Genomic DNA, 17187 nt, shown 5'->3' with positions numbered 1-17187 from the left:
AGCTGTGTGAGGCTTTTGGAAGAAAGCAAGAAGCAAGAGAGAGGCTGTTTTTGTGCCTGCAGATGGAGATGGTTCTGCCTCCAAAATAGTATTGCAGCTCCGGGTATCTGCAGCTCCTACAAACGTCTGTTGCATCCTCCAGTTGATTCTGTCTTTAGCAGAGCAGCAAGGGTAGGATTTTTACCCAGGAGGGAGGTGATCTTCAGCACACCTTTTTATTAGTCAGTGGGGCGTTCTGCAAATCTGATCAGCAGGGCAATACAAGGGCATGTTTGAAAGGGGAAAAACTGTGTCTGAAGTCAGTGACGGCAATGGCTTCTGGCCGGTAATGAACACAGCCAGGTGTTCTAGAGAATCTGATAATGCTGATGTGGTTTTGCATACTAAAAATCAATGCCAGTTATTGTATGTGTAAACAAATACTTTCATGATACAGAGTTTTTGTAAAGTAATACAAATTGCAAAAACGGTTCACTTCCCCCTTTACAGTGAGGGAAGATGACCTAGGGCAAAAGAGAGGAATTCTATTTTGCTACGATTAAGCAAAATAATAGCAGCAGATAGATAAGAAGTTTTTACAACCCCAGATACAAGGTTTCCATTTTCACTGTCATCCCATCTGTAAGTAATTGGGATCAATAGAAGTTGAACATGAGTCTTCAGATTTTTAAAGGACGTCAGGTAAGCTTAGACTATTTGAAAACACTTTTGAGGAGACTGATGCTAAAGAAAGAGAAGGAGGGGAAACAGCATGCTCAGCTAGGCCCTGGGTTTCTGACTCGTATAGGCATGATCAGTCTTGAAATTATCTTTCTTAGGGCAGCATTTGCCTGTATATGTCAGTTCTTTGAAAAGCTGTATGAAGCTTGTGTTGGGACTTGGTTCAAAAGCAGTAAGGCTGGCTTAGGACATGGGAGCAGCTCCTGGTAATAATCCAGGTAGGAGTTTGGTAAGGAGTGGTGGCAGATCCATGCTCACTGTACTTTCAGGTCTGGTAAAGCTCTGAAGGTCTGCCTGGACCAGAGGTGCGGCTAGGCGGACTCCACCATCACCATGCTGGGCCTGGAGTTTCCATCCTCGCTGTGTTGCAACGTGAGGCTTTCAAAGATAGAACAGCATAACAGATTATTTTTGACATTCATAACTAGTTTGGGTTGGTTAATTGCCTGAGAAGGGTCCAGTTGAGTAGAGGCCACAACAGGGCTTCTACATCTATTCTGCTCTGAGATTTATTAAAGCACTGTGTAAATCTGCTGTCTACGACTTTTGTGGATATGTGGAAGAATAGGACCACTAAGAATGTGTCTTGGACTAAATCTGTAAATGGTGAAGAGTCAACGAGAATAAAATTGAACTGACCCTTTTGAAGCGGGGTTGCTCTTCTGAGACTTGTGTTAAACACATGCAAGAAGGGCACCGTAGGTTCATAGCAATGCCGTGTTACGGATGACCTTTACTCCCAACGAGCTCTCTCTGTGGCACTGAATGTTACCTGGAGTAATCTTCCTCTTAAGTGCCGTGTCACGAGACTTGAAGGATCTTGGAACAAATCCCTTGAGCCAAGGCAGTGCAGATGGTTTGCCTGGATTTTGGTTACTCAGCAAGTGAGCTGAATGCAGAAAGGGAGGCACGTTTTCTGTCAGGAGCCAATATGGCTTGTTTAGAGCAAAGGACTAACACTGATCCTTCAGCTCTCTCTTCCCAGAGTTGCTGCTGAGAGCACAGACTCTGCAAGTCAGAAGAGCCTTTATATTTGGGATTCCTGGTTGGCGAGGCTGGGAGCAGCGATGCTCCTCCACTAGGATATAGTAGTGCTGCTTCAGCCTTGTGCATGGAAGCTGGGGGCAGAAAATGCAGCCCCGCTCCCATCATCATCATCACGGACCATTTGATATGTTGGAGTGAGGTAGATATTCAGGTCCCCTGATGATACTCTGGCTGCTGAAGCATCTCATGGTCTGTCACACCCTTAGCCTCATCATCCTTTTCCTGGGAAAAGAGCTATTGCAACCGCTATAATGAGGGAGAAACGGGGCTACCGTGGGCATAATCTTATTCGGTCATGCTACAACTGCGTCTAAGACAAGGGTCTTGAAATTGGCTTAGCATGCTGGTATCTGAAACGTTCTTAACTTCCCCTTTTCTCAGTCCTTCTCCTTGCTCATATTGACTGTTTGAGCTATAGAGGGCTCTAGAAAATAACCAGCTTTTTCGTTAAGTGGATTTGGTCTATCCTTCAAGCTGACAGGCGATTTTTATTATGTGCTATTACTTAATGAACTCTTTTGTGGCAAATGTAATTCAATACAGATTCTGATTCCCGGTTTGTCATTAGTCCTTTTATAAAGGAAGAAAAAAGGAAAAGGACTTGATTCCTTTATCTCGTTATGCTAATTGCATTAGGAATATGGGAGAAAAACAGCCAGTGGATTTAACTGTAGGAAAATCTAAGCTTCTATTTTACTTAAGAGAAAGGGAATTTACTGGGGCAGAACATACCTGACTTTAGCCAAAGCAAATTCTGATCCAAGTTTAGGGTTTGAAAAACCTAAGTAAATAATTATATTGTTCTGTAAAATTCTTTTTGAAAGGAAGCCTGTAACAGCTATGGTAGAAGATACGTAGTGTTGCAACAGGAACTCGGGACGAACTCAGGACTAAGTTATGGAAGAAATAAGGGTTTGGCTGGAAAGTTGCATATGACATCAAGTAGTAGCGGTATGTCCTGGAAAGGTGTTGCAAAAAGGGTCAAGCTAGAGGGAAAGTGTACGTGAATTTTGTGCCCTCTAGATTCTGGTTTGTGTTCCTGAGTATCTGTTTGACTGCCTGTAGCTAGTGTCCTTAAACAGCATGGATGAAATCTTTGAGCTCTTACTTCCCAGAATTCAGCTTTTTTGTTTGCAAAATGGGGATAATTTCCTTTCCGATCTCTTCTAGAGGTTTGGGAGAAGTGTGCTGTGAAAGGCCGGAACAGTGGATTTCCAAGTAGGAGCAAAAAGCTCTTGAAAACTGGAATACTTCTGCAGCTATACATGGGGCCCACAGCCACTTCTTGCGTAATGAGGAAGAAATAAAAATATTGACAAGCATCTTCGTTGAATATCTTTGATTCTGGGCTGAAAACAAGCATTTTGGGTAGAAAAACGATGCAGTCTGCCTTACTGTGCTAGCATTACTGACAGAGGGATGCAGCTGTGCCTTGATGATCTTACAGCCCCCATTCCTGACGGGACTCTGGAGGTAGCTCATTTTTGCATCTTGGCTAATCTTCAGTTCCCTGATTTCTAGACTGAACTGTGGTACAGTAGTGGTATGTCTGGCCCAGATTGCTTATCTCCAACAAATCGAGTGTTGGTGGAAAGATATAGGTGGTCTCTGTACTAGCGTCCCCTTTTCTTCGGGTATGAGATGCATTGGACTGTAAGATCGTTGTTGCTGGTAGTGCTGGGAGTTCGTAAGCAATACACGGGGTTTGGCTTTGATTTCTTCTGTCTGCCTTGGTATTACTTTAACAGTCTTTCAGACTGTGTTATGTTGTCAGCCTGTCACCTTACCCACAAGGCAAGGAGAGTGAAGAACGTTGATGCTTTGTGGAAACACTGGAGGTTCCTAATTGCTTGTCTGGCTTTTCTTAGTTGAAATTTTGGCCTACAGCAGTACGTAGAGAAAACAGGGCTAGTTGGCACATCTTGCCAAAGTATGAATTTCTTATTATAAATTATCCTAGATCACCTCGGCCATCTGGGTAACCCAAAATAGATGTTGATGCAGTGTGGGAAGAGGAACACTGAGGAGCAGACTAGTTATAATGTGCAAAGTGTCACCTGAAGGATCGCTGTAAAATTGCTTAACAACCTTATAGGGAGTAAACGTACCCTGTGAATTCTTTACTAGCTACAGCTAAGTCTATACAACTAGGTTGTATTATTTACATTAAATACAATTAAAGGGAAGGAGGAGCTAATTTTTTAAAAGTGACAGGATTATTGTTATTTACCAGGAGAGGAAAAAAAGCTGGTATTTATGTATCTGGGGCCAAGTCTAAAGCTTGGTGAATGGAAGTGTGCTCCATTTTTTGCTTGTATTGTGAGCTGCTATTCAAGCCTGTCCTCTTAGAAAGAGCTTTGCCCACAGAGGTTAAGCGTATTTGGTCCTTTTGGCTCCTCCAGGAATGCGTGGTGCTTTGTATTTCTTAGGACCTATAACTATTTGTGAAATACCCAGGCTTTTGTTAAGCGGTGTAGAGTTAGTTTCAAATCTTGACTTGTATGGGTGCAATATCCTTCTTAAGCAAAGTGTAAATACGTCTCCTTGAATGTAAAAGCAGACTGACTCACATACTGCTGGGTGTAGGGCTGGATGATTGCAAACTGTCAGATCTTTGCGGCTGACACCTTATTCACTAGTTTTAAGGCTGGGAGAGACTTTTGTGATAATTTGTTCTGACGTGTATCATGCAGGCTGTAGAATCCTGTCTAATCACTCTTCTACTTCCAAACCAGCAAAGTGTGGCTGAAATGGAGCAGACAGATGGCCACAGCCATTCTCTAGAGACTCCTGGCTGCTCTCCCTTCGCAGGAAGGGTGCAGGCTCCAGACAAAGCAGAAGCTGTTTTGCAGGGGCAAAGGCTCCTTGTCAAAAGTTAGAGCCTTGAAATTCCTGAGTTAAATAACCAAGGGAATATAGTTAAGCAGGATTCTCCATACAAGCTATATGGCTTGATCTTCTTTACTATTAAGAGTCAAATTAGCATCTGGATTAGCGTTAAGAGTTTGAGGTAATAAGACAGGAACATGTCATGCATGGAGCTGCACCACTCAGCTGTTGAATGTGTTTTGTGTTAATCTCACTTTGAATATACAACTGAAGTTAGTATCTCTGAAATTTGTGGCCAAGACTCTTCTATCAACCATCTTTACTGCACCAACACTCAATTCAAAGCAACTTGGGCATTTGTCGTATATAAACATTTTTTATTATTTGTCTCAGTCTTCCAAAACAAAAAAAGCCCCTTCTTATTCTGTCATCCTAAAAAAAAAATATTTCAGTTGAATTGTCATGCAGCTGTTTCTTACCCTATAAATCATAGGGGATTATTCTAGATGGGAATGTTCACATCGGGCAAAACATGAAATCTGTATAGGACCATAGAACCTATAATAAATAGACAGTAGGTCTTCCTCTGAATGCTAGGATAGGAAAACTCTGTTCACTTAAAATTTTACATAGCACTTGCTGGAAGGTAGTTGAGGTTAGTTGTCGCAGATCCTCCAGGTACAGAACTAAACCTAAAACAGAAAATGTAAGTTAGTCAAGCTTCAGGAGATTACATCTAACTTCAAATTAATTGTTCTTCCTAATAATGGAGCTCTTGGAAGCATTTATATGCTGGGTGTTTTTTTTTTTTGGTTGGTTGGTTGGTTTTTTTTTTTAATGTGTAATCTGGTTTCTGGGAAGGTGATCTAGGGGGGAAGTATGTGCTATTCCTGTCTATCCCATAAGCATTGAACAGAAGATGATATATAGAACTTGAATCTCCAGAGATCATTTTACCAGATTTTGCCATTATTTTAGCAACCTCGGAATATGTTGATTTGAACTACAGTTTTCATAAGAAGGTATCAAAATGAATCCTTTAGTTTCATTCTGACAGTGTTAGAATATTTTGGTTTCTAGCCTGTTGAAGCGTTTCCTTTTTAAGTTAAGGGTGTTTATACTTTTGATCCATAATATTGATTGGAAGTTGTAGGTGGCATCTCGTATAGCACAGTGTTTCAGCTTCATTCACCCAAAACTAATTACCTTGGTTTTGTACCAAAATTTTAGAATTTAGACCTTATAGTAAAATCTTGTATTTTGTTCAGATTTGGAATTTGGTGAGAATGTAACTGGGAAAGCCACTGCTGAGTAAGTCTTTAGCTCCACGCAGGTTCACTGTCCTTAACTCTCCTTAAAGTACTGAAAAAAACAGAAAGCAAATCTGCATCGCCATACCCATAGGAAAGAGAAAATGGATTCTGGATCCCATTGCCTGCCATTGGTGGTAGATCCTGGATGTTGCTGGATGTTGCTGGTAAGGTCATCTGCTGGTATGGATAACCAGGTGGATGTAGTTCAACATTGGAGTGTAAGGTGGCTGGAAAACGTGCTGTGGGCTGTATAGAGCTACCTGGGGAGGAAAAAGAAATAACATAGATTTAAAACAAAAAACAAAACAAAAAAGGTGGGACGGGAATACTGACAAGGTCGTAGCCCCATAAATGGAAACTGGAGTTGTTGAAAAAGTTTTTTTCAGACACACACAGTGGTCTCTGCCAATTTTGTACAAAACTGGAGTGTAAGCAATCAATGTTTTCAGTTAGAGGCTCAAGGCCATCTCCTGAGCTCTTGGGAGTGCACGGTGCTCCAGCACGCTGTATGAACTTTATACCGGTTCAGCATCTTGTCCCCAAATCTATTTTTGCAGTGGCACCAATGTCAATCTGGGCACTTGACAAACTGCTCTGACTAATCTATTGTGCTTAGCATCTGTGTTCTGCAAATTAAAGCATATTCATAACCATTTAAACACACCTGTCTTGAATACCATCCAAGGAAAGAGTGCGGAGCTTGCTGATATGGCATCCTTGTGCTCTGGTGATGTGGACCCTGTTAAGCATACGTAAAGCATGATTTTTTTTAAAACAGTCTGAATTGGTCCATTAATTACTTTTGTATAAGCTTTTTAGGGGTATGTTATGCTCAAAGAAACCAGGTTGAGATAAGTATTTCTTAGCTTTGGGCGAACTTCTCTTTGTCTCCTTAATCTGAGACCTCTGCAATAGGAATCTGCTTTCCACTCTGTAGCTCTGTTCTGCCCGGGGAAAAATTCATGTGTTTTTGCTATGCTAAGTAAGTATCTGTTGTGCTAACTAATCCTTGACATAATGGAAAAAGGGAAAATTCTTGGACTGTAAACTTCCGAGGGAGCTCAGCCCAGCAAAACGCCTGTGCTCTGGGTTGTGTGTCTCCACCCTCTTTCTTTTTTTATAGCAGGCTGCTGACAACTTTTGACAGCCTGTAGGATGAACTGAGTCCTGCTATAGAACCATAGCTTTGTTTCTGGTACAATTTTGTGGATTGCTTTTTTTAGTGGATGCAAAGGAAACTAGGGGAGCATAGCCCATAGAAAACCATGGCTACGTGGCTTTCCCAGTATTCATTCTTTTGTTTCTTTCAACTGGAGTATTGGGCTTCTTCCTAATCTTAGTTGGCTTTTTTACTTTGCTGTGCGGTCCTGTTTCACTAGACTAAGAAAGTAGTATCCCAGTCTGTAAACAGGGAGTGACATTAAGCATTTGTCCTAAGTTATTATGTCAAAATATTTGTAAATACAAGATAAAATATTTGTAAGTACAAGATAAAAATGGAAACTAATGAAGCCTGAGAGAGATCAGCATTCAGTATCTGTGTCAATAATACACCATCCTTTGATACCATCACAGCCATCTCAGAGGACTACACTACGTGTCCTGTTAAAGCTTTCTTTGTGACCCCAAAGCCACTTAGTGTAACTTACTGTAGTAGAATAGCAATCTGGTTTCTTGCTCTACCCTACAAATCAGAAAGCAGCTGTCAAAATAGGAGCAGGTGGTGCCCTGTGTCTGTCGATACAGACCTGGGGGTGTTCTACTATCTTCTCACAAAATGAGGGTCCATTTTATGTTACCTGAAACTGTGGAAAAAAGTTTGAGTGGTTGGTAAAGATGGAAAATGGAGGGAAGCTCAGGCTCTGCTGCGCCAGCTGATGTGATGCTGTGGTCAGTGAAGTAGTAGAAAAGCCTGAAGTACTTGCATTGCGTTCAGCATTTTTTTTTTTTTTTTATCCAGTGCTGTAGTAGTTACTGCAAAACAAAACAAGGTTAAAGATATTAAGAAACACGCATTCTGTAGAACATTTGCAATTAAGAGGATGTGATTTGCCTGTAAAGCAAAATCTGTTTAAGATACCGGTTACTTTTGCAGGCTGTAGTTCTGTACCGCAGCAACCCAAACTCAACAATTAGCAGTTCAAATTCACTTGTAGGGCCGTTAAACTCTTGACCCACAGGGCCTGGAATAAAGCTAATTACCTGAGCCATAAGAATGAATGAAACTGTAAGACCAGAACAAGAACCTTTGCCCCAAGTTCAAAACTCTGAGATAACAATCAGCTTATTCTCTGTTGTAGTATCCTTATCTTAAGTCTCCAGACAGATAAATCTAATCTATAAATTTAAACAGGAGATCTGAATATAGCATTGCTTTTGTCTGTTCTAAGATATCCTTCAAGGAACGTAGTTACGAATACTCTGTGAAAATCAGGTTCTTTTTAAATGTCTCACAAACAGAACCCAAAAACCATGATGCTACAAAAAAACACACCACCCTGCCAAAACCCCCAACTACTCAAAACCTAAAGAACCCCCAAAACCCCAACAACGCAACCCCCCCACACCCCAAACCCAAAAAAACAGCTCCTAGAAAATACTGACCAAACAGAAATGGTCATGACCTTCCTATATGTACTTGTATTCCCGCATGTGAGAAGGACATTGGGTAGGTGCTAGTTAGAGGGGAGATACCAACATCCTAGTGTAACACGGGAATTCTTGAATGGAGAGGATTAGTTCGGTCTCTTACACAGGGCTTGGAAAGGACATCACTGCGGCGAATGAAGAGACGGGATGCAGCTTGATGCAAGCAAGCGTTCATTTATTAGTGATTTTCTTACAAATATATACGTTTCTACCTTCTACATATTACACACTGATTGGTTAAATCTTAAGCGTAAAAAACACTGATTGGTTGATATTTAAGGCACACCGTTAGAACAATAGGAACTTACTAGTTTATCTTGACATAGCAATAATTTCTATTCCAAGGTTAGGGAGTTTCTTTCTGCGCGGCTTTCTTGATTACATATCGGCGCCATCCGTTCCCTTATCTGGCTACTTGTTTCTCTGTCCATCTGGTTGCCTCCTCAACTGTGACGGCTCAGGGGTCTGCAGTTAGCTTGTTCCTTTGCTCCCAGGGCTTGTGCCCTACAAGTTCTAACAAGTCTCTATTCATCAGGCTATCAGTACTTGGACTCTTGTCCTTGAGGCCTTGTCCTACACATCACCATCGAGCAAACGATGCAGTGATGCCGGACCAGCTCCTGCCACGTGCTTTTCAACAGCTTTGAGTTTACGCTTGGGTTTTCCCGTGGCTCCCAGCTGATGTTCAAGGACCATGCCCAGCTCCATACCTGGATTCTTTGTGACTGCATCAGAATCTGTTTTGGAGCAAATCTCAGCAGATGGTAGGAGCTGCTGCTTCTGTCCTGGAGCTTGACTTTGTGCTGTTGTTGTTAATGACACAGTTGTACTACTGTTGGCAGAGCTGGACGTGCTGTTCTGTATCAACTGCTTCGCTTCCTTTGTTTCCTCAGCTGTTACCTGATTGTCTGCACCTTTGGCAGAGTCTGTGTGTTTCAGTAGAAATGGCAACTCCAGCTTGCTGCCCTCCACGCTGTGAGCGCCTGTCACGCTGCCACCCTCCAGCCCCTTGGAATTCTTCTGGGAATTTACTGAACGCAGAAGGCTGGGGATCATGGGTTTAGCAGAAAGCTGAGCATTACAGAGAGCTCTTAATTTCATCTCCCTTTCTCTGTTTCCAATCATTGCTTTGCATATACTTTTGAGTCCCTCTGGTTCATCTGGCAAGTAGTTGCTGTAAGAAGATAGAAGATGGCTGCTGTTAAAAGAGGTTTGATTTAAGATTGAGCTCTGCTGCTCTTGACTCCTCCTAAACCCCGCATTTCTATCTCATTAGTGTTCTATGTAAAACTCAAGTATTCCTTCTTAACCAGAATAAAATTTCCTAATTTCAGCTTTGATACTGTTCTTTTCCAAGAACCACATAAAGGGGGGAGGGGAAATATCTTAACTTAGTTAATGCGTTTATCCAAGAATGACTAAAGCAAAGTTGGATGATAGCATTATAGGTGTGCAAAGAATCATTATAGAATATATGCTTAAAAATATTTGTGGGTCAGAATATATTTTGATTGTAAACAAAAATCTAAGGGTTTTTTGTGTCAAACAAGGTGATTCTTTGCAGGCACTGGGTGTGAATGAAGTAAACAAGCTTCGAGGTGGGTTACACTTGCCACAAGGCAGAACTAAAAGGCTTCCTCTGCCATTGCATTAGAGCAGCTGGTAATAATTAAGCTCCCTCACAACAGTTTGTGGAGAAGCCTTACCTGCACAGTTAAGCCCTGTGGTGGTTTTCATGTTGTTTGTCAAACATTGTAAAATTAACCCAACGATTCTGGATGTGGAAAACAGTTTTCTGGTTTGTGCCTTGTATCCCAGTGTCCCTAATGGGAGAGACCTTGTTTGTTCTCCAGGTTCCAGCTTTTTTCAACCTTCAAGACTCAGTGGACCCTTAAATCTTTGCAGGGTGAGGGCCTGAGTTTCCTTGGACTCACTGGTCATTACGATTCCCTTATCCCCTGTAAGGCTTTAACAGAGCTGGGTGTTGTATTTGTAACTCATCAACCATTTTTGATACAGGGAGATAAGACTGTCAGATGGTGTAATTGTAGGGTGCATCACAAGGCACCTCTGTAGCCCCCCAAGGTCCTCTGGGACCTTACTGTGGGGCTGCTGTCAGAGCTGAACAATTTTGTCTTCTTTTAAGGCACACCTAAGTACCTGTAATGGTTACCTGCCCAAAATACTGATCAGTGCCGATTGTGGTCACCTACTCAAAACTCTGATTTAAATTCCAGTTTGCCCTTTCACATCCAGCTATGTTCAATAACTTTATTATCACTTTACTCCTCTTAGTTTGAGAAAAGACTGATGCTTTGTGCAGACACTATATAGATACATAGATGGTTCATAAACAGCTAAAATTAGGAAATTCTAAATTGTAAATGTATCTAATTATCTCTAATCATAGGATTACTGTAATTAGTATGGTGCTGCTTCCCTCCTATTTTTAAAGAACATAGATACTCTCTTTACCAAAAACCTCAACAGATTTATACTGTAGATATGAAAACAGAAAATCGTTAGGCTATTTCTGACTACAGCTTATTTCACACAAGTTTTTGCCTCCTCTTTCAGTGGGATTCCTGTCTCTGATGGCTTCACAGGCTGCAGCCTTGATTCTGCAGCTTCTCACTCAAATCTTGTACTGCTCAAATCTTGCGGGGTTTTTTGGCTCCACTCTTGCTGCCTTGCAGAACCTGTTGATATTTGTGCTCTGACTGTAGTTAGAGAGACTTAAAGTTGAGGTGGCTACTATGCTCCTTGTCTCTCTCTTGGACTTACATGTTAGGTTATTGGAGCCCCTGTATTTGAATGTGTTTGAAGATGCTGCATGTCGTGTTGCTAGCTCTGATGCTTGCCTATGAAGCTTTGTCCTCTTCTCCTGGAAGATTGTAAGCTCCTTGTGTGGCAAATAGTGACCCCTCAACAAACGAGGTTCCTCATGTCACCACCTGCTCTGGGTGTTCTTAATAACTTGCTCTTCTGTATCCAGATGCTCCAGAATGAAACCAGGAAGGTGAAACTTGTTGTTTGTTCAAAAGATTCCAGATACATTTTCAAATGAGCATAACAGCAATTTGCATAAGTCAATATTTTAAAATAATTAAGGATTGCTAAACTGAGCAAGGTCATGTGGTATCATTTTGGCCACTGATGCTATGGCAGCTGGTGAATTGGGTAACACCTTTTATTGACAGTTGGTATATACGGAAAGGCTTTTCTCAATCGGTCTTTCTGTAAGTCTTTCAGGACTATTACTAGAGGTAGCCGAGGTAGGGTATGGAAGCTTCTACCTCAAAGGTAAAACCCAGACCTAGGGCTGTCTCACCTGAACTGCTTCCATTTTAAAGCAGTTCATTGAGTTCTGTACAGTAATTTGGTTTTAGCACTTCAGTTTGGCTGTTGTTGGAAGGTTCAATGACTCTGATCCCAGTTGCTCAAAGACCCTAATGTCCTCTGCTGTACGAGTGTGTGCAGAGAGTACTTCTGTCCTGAAGAGCCTGCTAGCTAATTACAGGAAAACGTTGCTGAGAAATGGCCAGATGAATTGCCAGAGGTAACTCAGCTCAGTAGATCAGCAGATGAACAAGGAGTAGAGGATCGTTATTTTGAACCCAGAGATAGTCCTTTAACCACTGGACTTTGCAGCCTTTTTAATTTCGTCTCAACTGAAGTTGCTGAGCTTGTCTCAGGTCCTTGTAGTTGCGTCTTGGCTGCTGCCTTCATTCCGGGGGTCCTAAAGTTCACACCATCCCGCTAAAGCAGCAAAAAGGAAACTATTTTCATCTGCTGTCTCTGCCCAGTTGCACTGGCTTCAGGGTAATTGCAGGTTGAGTGGGCTAGAAATCATGTCCGTTAGGCTGGCCTTGCTGCAGTAGACTTACTGCTGAAGACCAGATCTATATTCCTGTAAGAGTAAAATACGTTGCTGAAGAATGTAGTTAAGATTGTTAGTAGTTCATAGTTCCTCAGTGGTGTGTGTAGTGCCTTTTTTCCTAAGACTTCTTAGCAGCTGGCAGGACCAAAATATGTGGTTAACTGAGCATGTGCTAATTGTAAAGATATCTCGGCTGTATAATTTAATCTACTGCTACAGGCAACTCCTTGGGCTTCACTGGTTATTCTTGATTCAGCTGGTTTTCCTCTCTTACGATTTTAGCTTCTTTAAGACATGGAGGAAAAAGGAAAGGAGCCAGGAGTCCAAGATGTAATTCCTAGGTTTCTACCTGACGTAGTGTTAGGTAATTCCCCTTCTGTGCCTTGGTGTCTTCGTCTGTAAAATCATCAGTTTCCTCAAGTGTGAGGTTATTTTTTCAAAAAGCTGGAATAACTGTTGACGCTTTTGTGTACCAAGCAAGACGGGCCAGGTTCGCATGGTGTTTTGTTTGGACTTTAAGAGCTGGACATGTACTAATGCTTGCTGATTGTTTGCTGGATTTATGAATTTTACTTTTTCTCTTCTGGGAGCATAGAGTAAATATTATCCTATTAATCTGAAGAGCCTGCTTCCTTCTCTGACTGTTATTTGTCCTGTGAAACATGACTTGGCATAAATTTTTCTGTGCGAAATCCAGCCTTTCTTTGTAAAGATCAGCTGTTTACAGTAGCTTCCTTACAACACTTTAATTTTCGATTTTGCTCTTTTTGAATGCTGCTTTCACTTCCCTGTAAATATTTTGATGTGTGTACGGTTGTTTTTTCTTTAAAATGTTGTGGGGAAGCAAATGCAGCAGCCACTTAGGGTGCTTCAGAATTTGAAGTAGTCGGACTTCATGGGAAAAGAAATTTTCTTTGGGGAAAAAAAAAAATATCGTGGAAAAAGTGGGAATAATTTGCCTCATTGGGAGGCTGTCAGACAGCAGTTGGTGTACCCTGCGCCCCGGGCTTTCAATTCGACGGGTTACAGGAGTGTAGTTTGGGAAGGTGTGAAAAGGGAAGCAGCAGCCGCCTTTGCTAGAGCTTGGGCGATGCTTGAAGGACCCTTACCTGCTCAGGGAGTCGATGCGGTGTTTTTGAAAGGTCGCAGACAGCTCGGAGCAGAGGATGTGCTGCAGCGGCGGCACCAGCACCGGCGCGTGCAGCCTGTCAGCGAGCAGTTGAACCCGTTTCCAGATCTCGTGGCAGGCCTCGTCCAGGCTGTCCGGGGGAGTGTCTTCATGGATCCAGGTGTGCCTAGGGACAGGTCCCAGGGGGAGCTGACCCTCAGATATGATGACTGGAGTTGGAGCCATGTTCGTACCGGGGAGCATCTTGCGGGCTCTGGATGCTCACCCATGGTCTGTCTCCCTGGAGGAGGCGGTTTGTGTTGGTAACGAAGAGCCATGGCAACCGTGGGGCCTGGCAGCAGGGCAGGGTGACAGGTGGCAACGGCCACTGGGCTCCCAGCAGCAGGCATGGAAATGGCAGCGGTGCGGCCTTCCACACGGTCGGGAGCCTTCCCCCGCGTCAATCTCTAAAGAACTCGGGTCATCTTCAGGCAGCTGTCCCTGCCTCCCCGTGGCTGGGCTCTGTGCCGCTTCCCGGGTGTCTGCCGGCGGCCGAGCCCTGTGGAGTGCACCCAGCACTGTCCCTCTGGGACTTCTGCCTCCTCCTGCCCTCGGTCCCTCGTCTTTCAGTGACACCAGATGAGGGGCAGGGGCTTTGTGTGCGGGAGGTAGTACAGGCAGGAGGGGTGGCCCTGCCCATTTACTCTTACTTTTCCACAGCCCCAAAAGGAGGAGCTACATCCCTGTCCGAGGCCCATCTAGCGACACGTTCCATGTCTGTTCGAGTGATTTGTGGCCCTGAAACTCTTCACGGCCCACTCCAGATCCCCCATCGCTCGCGGCGAGCGGCACAAAGCCTGCTTAGCTGGGCCCGCAGCGTTGCTGCTGCTGCTGCTGCAGTGTTTCTAGTCATGAGCGTTTCCATGCTTCCAGAAGCACGGTGGCACTTCTGCCCCACTGTCATGGAGGGCAAAAATACGTCTTGCCACCTTGTAAGCCCTTCCACTGCCGTGGAAAAAGAGCTCGTTTTCAGTTTTGGAGCTTGCATATTTTTTCAGCGTCAGGGCTATAGAATTTTGCTCTGTGTACTGTTTCTTTTCAGCATCCTCTGAGGCATTTTGGGTGCTGGGCTATAAAACTTGATTCAGGTATGAAAATACAAGACATGTTAAATATAAGGGAGGTGCAAACCTTCAGATATAACAGCTGTGTTTTGAATTCTTTGCTACCAAAATCATTACTCTGTACACTAAGATCTTGGCTCTGTACTGATCTCCTTTCAGATAATCCAGAGCTGGACTCTCCTGTCATGTAAGTGAAATAGTGACTGCAGTTTCTTGCTGATAGAGGTAGTATTCATAGCTACCTCTCTCTCGACTCATGGTTATGCCTGGGTAAATGCTCTTTCCCCCCCCAATAGTGATAATACATGATTAAGAGAATAAACCAAATAAATTGTGGGGCATTCAGTAGGACGTTTTGGGGTTTTTTCCCCCATACCAAAGTACTAATTGTGGTACTTAGAATTTTAGGGAATGCGATGATGCTCCCCAGTGTGAATACCTTCTGTGGTTCCTCCTATCACCAGAGTGGTTGTATTTGCGAGCAGCCAGGGTACTGTCCGCATTCTTTGGAGCGTGATGCATGTAGGAGAGAGGAGGGAGAGAGAAAGAGCCCCGTGGATGTGGCTTTGTGTCAAAACTTGAGGGAAAACCAGGTTTTGGCACTCTGTTTAGTAAATCCTTGATTTTTGCCAGAGTCTGTTTCCCTTCCTCCAGGAAGGTACTGTGAGGACTTGGTTCAGACCTGTGAATTGCTCTGGGCTCCGTGGATTAAACTGAAATTCGGGGATGCTGCAATCGCTGTTGTTTTGTTTTGGAGGAATCACAAAACAGATCAGACTCTTCTGGCATGGAGGGTGAGGTGCTGTGTGATAAATGGAGTATCAAAATGTTGGCTAAGTGTCTGCAGAGAGGTGGAAGGCCGTGAAGTCTGAAGGCAGCGGACTCCTTTCAGCGCGGGCTCTGACTGCGGGTGGCATTGCAGAGCAGAATTTGTCTCCTGGTGGGTGCTTGCGCTGAAGACAAGATTTCTCTTTTAGTAGAGAGGTAGTTTTGCAAGGTGAAAAGCAAAGTGAGCGGTAGGGGTTAGAAATGGCCTGTTGACCAGAACCTGCGCGCGCTTCCCCGTTGGAGATGGGTTGTAATCGAAGCAGCGGGCGATTGGAGTGATGGTTTCTGCTGTAGTCATCGGTCTTGTCCATTTAACAAACAAATGCAGTATTTTTTGGAGGGAGTTAGACCCTGAAACTTAGTGGTTTTGAGAAGGAAACTTACTTGGGAGGAAACCCTTGATTTGAAATAGATATGATTTTATTAACCAGGAATAAAGTGGGTTTGTATCTCCTCAATGACTTTACGATGCCTGTGGATTGTTCTTGATGCAGGGCTAGCTGACTTTGGCTCAGCCGATACTGTGCGGGTGTGCAGCAACCAAGTCACATCTTCAGCTGAATGCAAATTCAGGGGGATGGGGGGGATGCTTGGAGGTGAATAGCTGTATAAGGGAAAGCCAATGGATGGAGCCGTGAAGTGTGGTACCCTGTTCTCCGATCCTTTTATATTTGGATCTGTGCCTTTGAACAATAAGGTCTCTTTGAATAGGATACTGCAGTTTAAACGGACATGAAGCAACTCTGTCATGTAACAGCCCTGGTCGCCTTGGCTCTTGGCATCGGTGCACGATGTAGGCACTGGAAGGATTGAAATGCAGAGGGGACACAGGGAAAGTGGGTGAGAAAGGAGATTGATTTGGGGGTGGAGGGGCAGATTTGCAAGCCCTCGATATAATTTGGTTTTGAGCTGTCAGATAAGCTCATTGAAGGCAACCGGAACAAGACTGAAGAAGGGGGTTTTGCAGCAAATGCCAAACACTCGGGCAGGGGGATGGGCGGCGAGTGGAGGCGCCGCCTTGGCTAGTGCAGGGCTGGGCGAGCCGGGCTGCTGGAGCGGCCCCGCCCCGCCCGGGCTGCCCCGCCCGCCCGGGGAGCGAAGGGGGGTGGGGGCAGGGCTGGAGGGGGGCGCTCGGGCTGCTGGGCACCCCCAGCTCCGCAGGCAGGACGGGCGGGTCGGGGCGAGGGGCTGCTCTTTGGCTGTCAGAAGGGAAACGGCGAAGCAGGTTCTGGCCGAGAAGGGCGGGGGGGGATATTCGAGGTTTTTTGTGTTGTTTTTCTTTTTTTTTTTTTAAAGCTTTGCTGTCATGTTGGAGTTAATTTTGTTGTCCGTAGGATATGAGCATCATTACCAAGAGAATTAAGTTCCTGAATGTGGCTTTAGCGGACTGCATTTTTTTCCCCCATCTTGCACGCAGCTACAGGGACAAATGTACTAATAGATGTTTTTGGTTTTTGTTTTTTTGTTTGTTTTTTTTTTTAAAAAGGGGGCGGTGGGGGTTGGGGGCGTGGAGAAATACTGCGCTCGCCAGCCCTGCGAAGGGGTAGCAACACTACAGCCAAGCGTGCCTGGTGGCTTGGAGGGGGCACAGCCGTCCCCACCTTCAGCCGAACCTGCCCCACCAGTCTCGGGGTATCACTCTTGCTGGGGATCCGACAAGACACAGGCTGGGGAAGGGGAGGGTGGCTC

The 17187-nt window shown here is 44.1% G+C and overlaps 2 protein-coding genes across 6 annotated transcripts in view; one reads left to right on the top strand and one right to left on the bottom strand.

The window, feature by feature from the left end:
- LOC114012045 (CUB and sushi domain-containing protein 1-like) overlaps positions 1-17187 on the top strand; it is an 81099-nt gene that overhangs the window by 22374 nt on the left and 41538 nt on the right. The window lies entirely within an intron of this gene.
- LOC129784067 (uncharacterized protein C1orf94-like) lies at positions 3819-15035 on the bottom strand. Of its 5 annotated transcripts, XR_008746421.1 has the most exons (6): positions 13548-15035; positions 9269-9732; positions 7709-7883; positions 6574-6648; positions 5995-6169; positions 3819-5288 (listed from the first exon to the last, which is right to left on the bottom strand). XR_008746421.1 is itself a non-coding variant. In XM_055799367.1 (3 exons), exons 1-3 carry the CDS (start codon positions 13808-13810, stop codon positions 7801-7803), a joined length of 810 nt encoding a protein of 269 aa, XP_055655342.1. In that variant the 5' UTR covers positions 13811-15035; the 3' UTR covers positions 6655-7800. The 5 variants fall into 5 exon arrangements, 1 of the variants encoding a protein (XP_055655342.1); XR_008746420.1 differs by lacking the exon at positions 6574-6648; XR_008746419.1 differs by lacking the exon at positions 6574-6648 and having other exon boundaries at positions 3819-6169.

Source organism: Falco peregrinus, chromosome 3, assembly GCF_023634155.1.
Source record: "Falco peregrinus isolate bFalPer1 chromosome 3, bFalPer1.pri, whole genome shotgun sequence".
NCBI lineage: Eukaryota > Metazoa > Chordata > Aves > Falconiformes > Falconidae > Falco > Falco peregrinus.
Note: the sequence above shows the minus strand (reverse complement) of the source record. Positions and strands in the feature narration are given on the sequence as shown.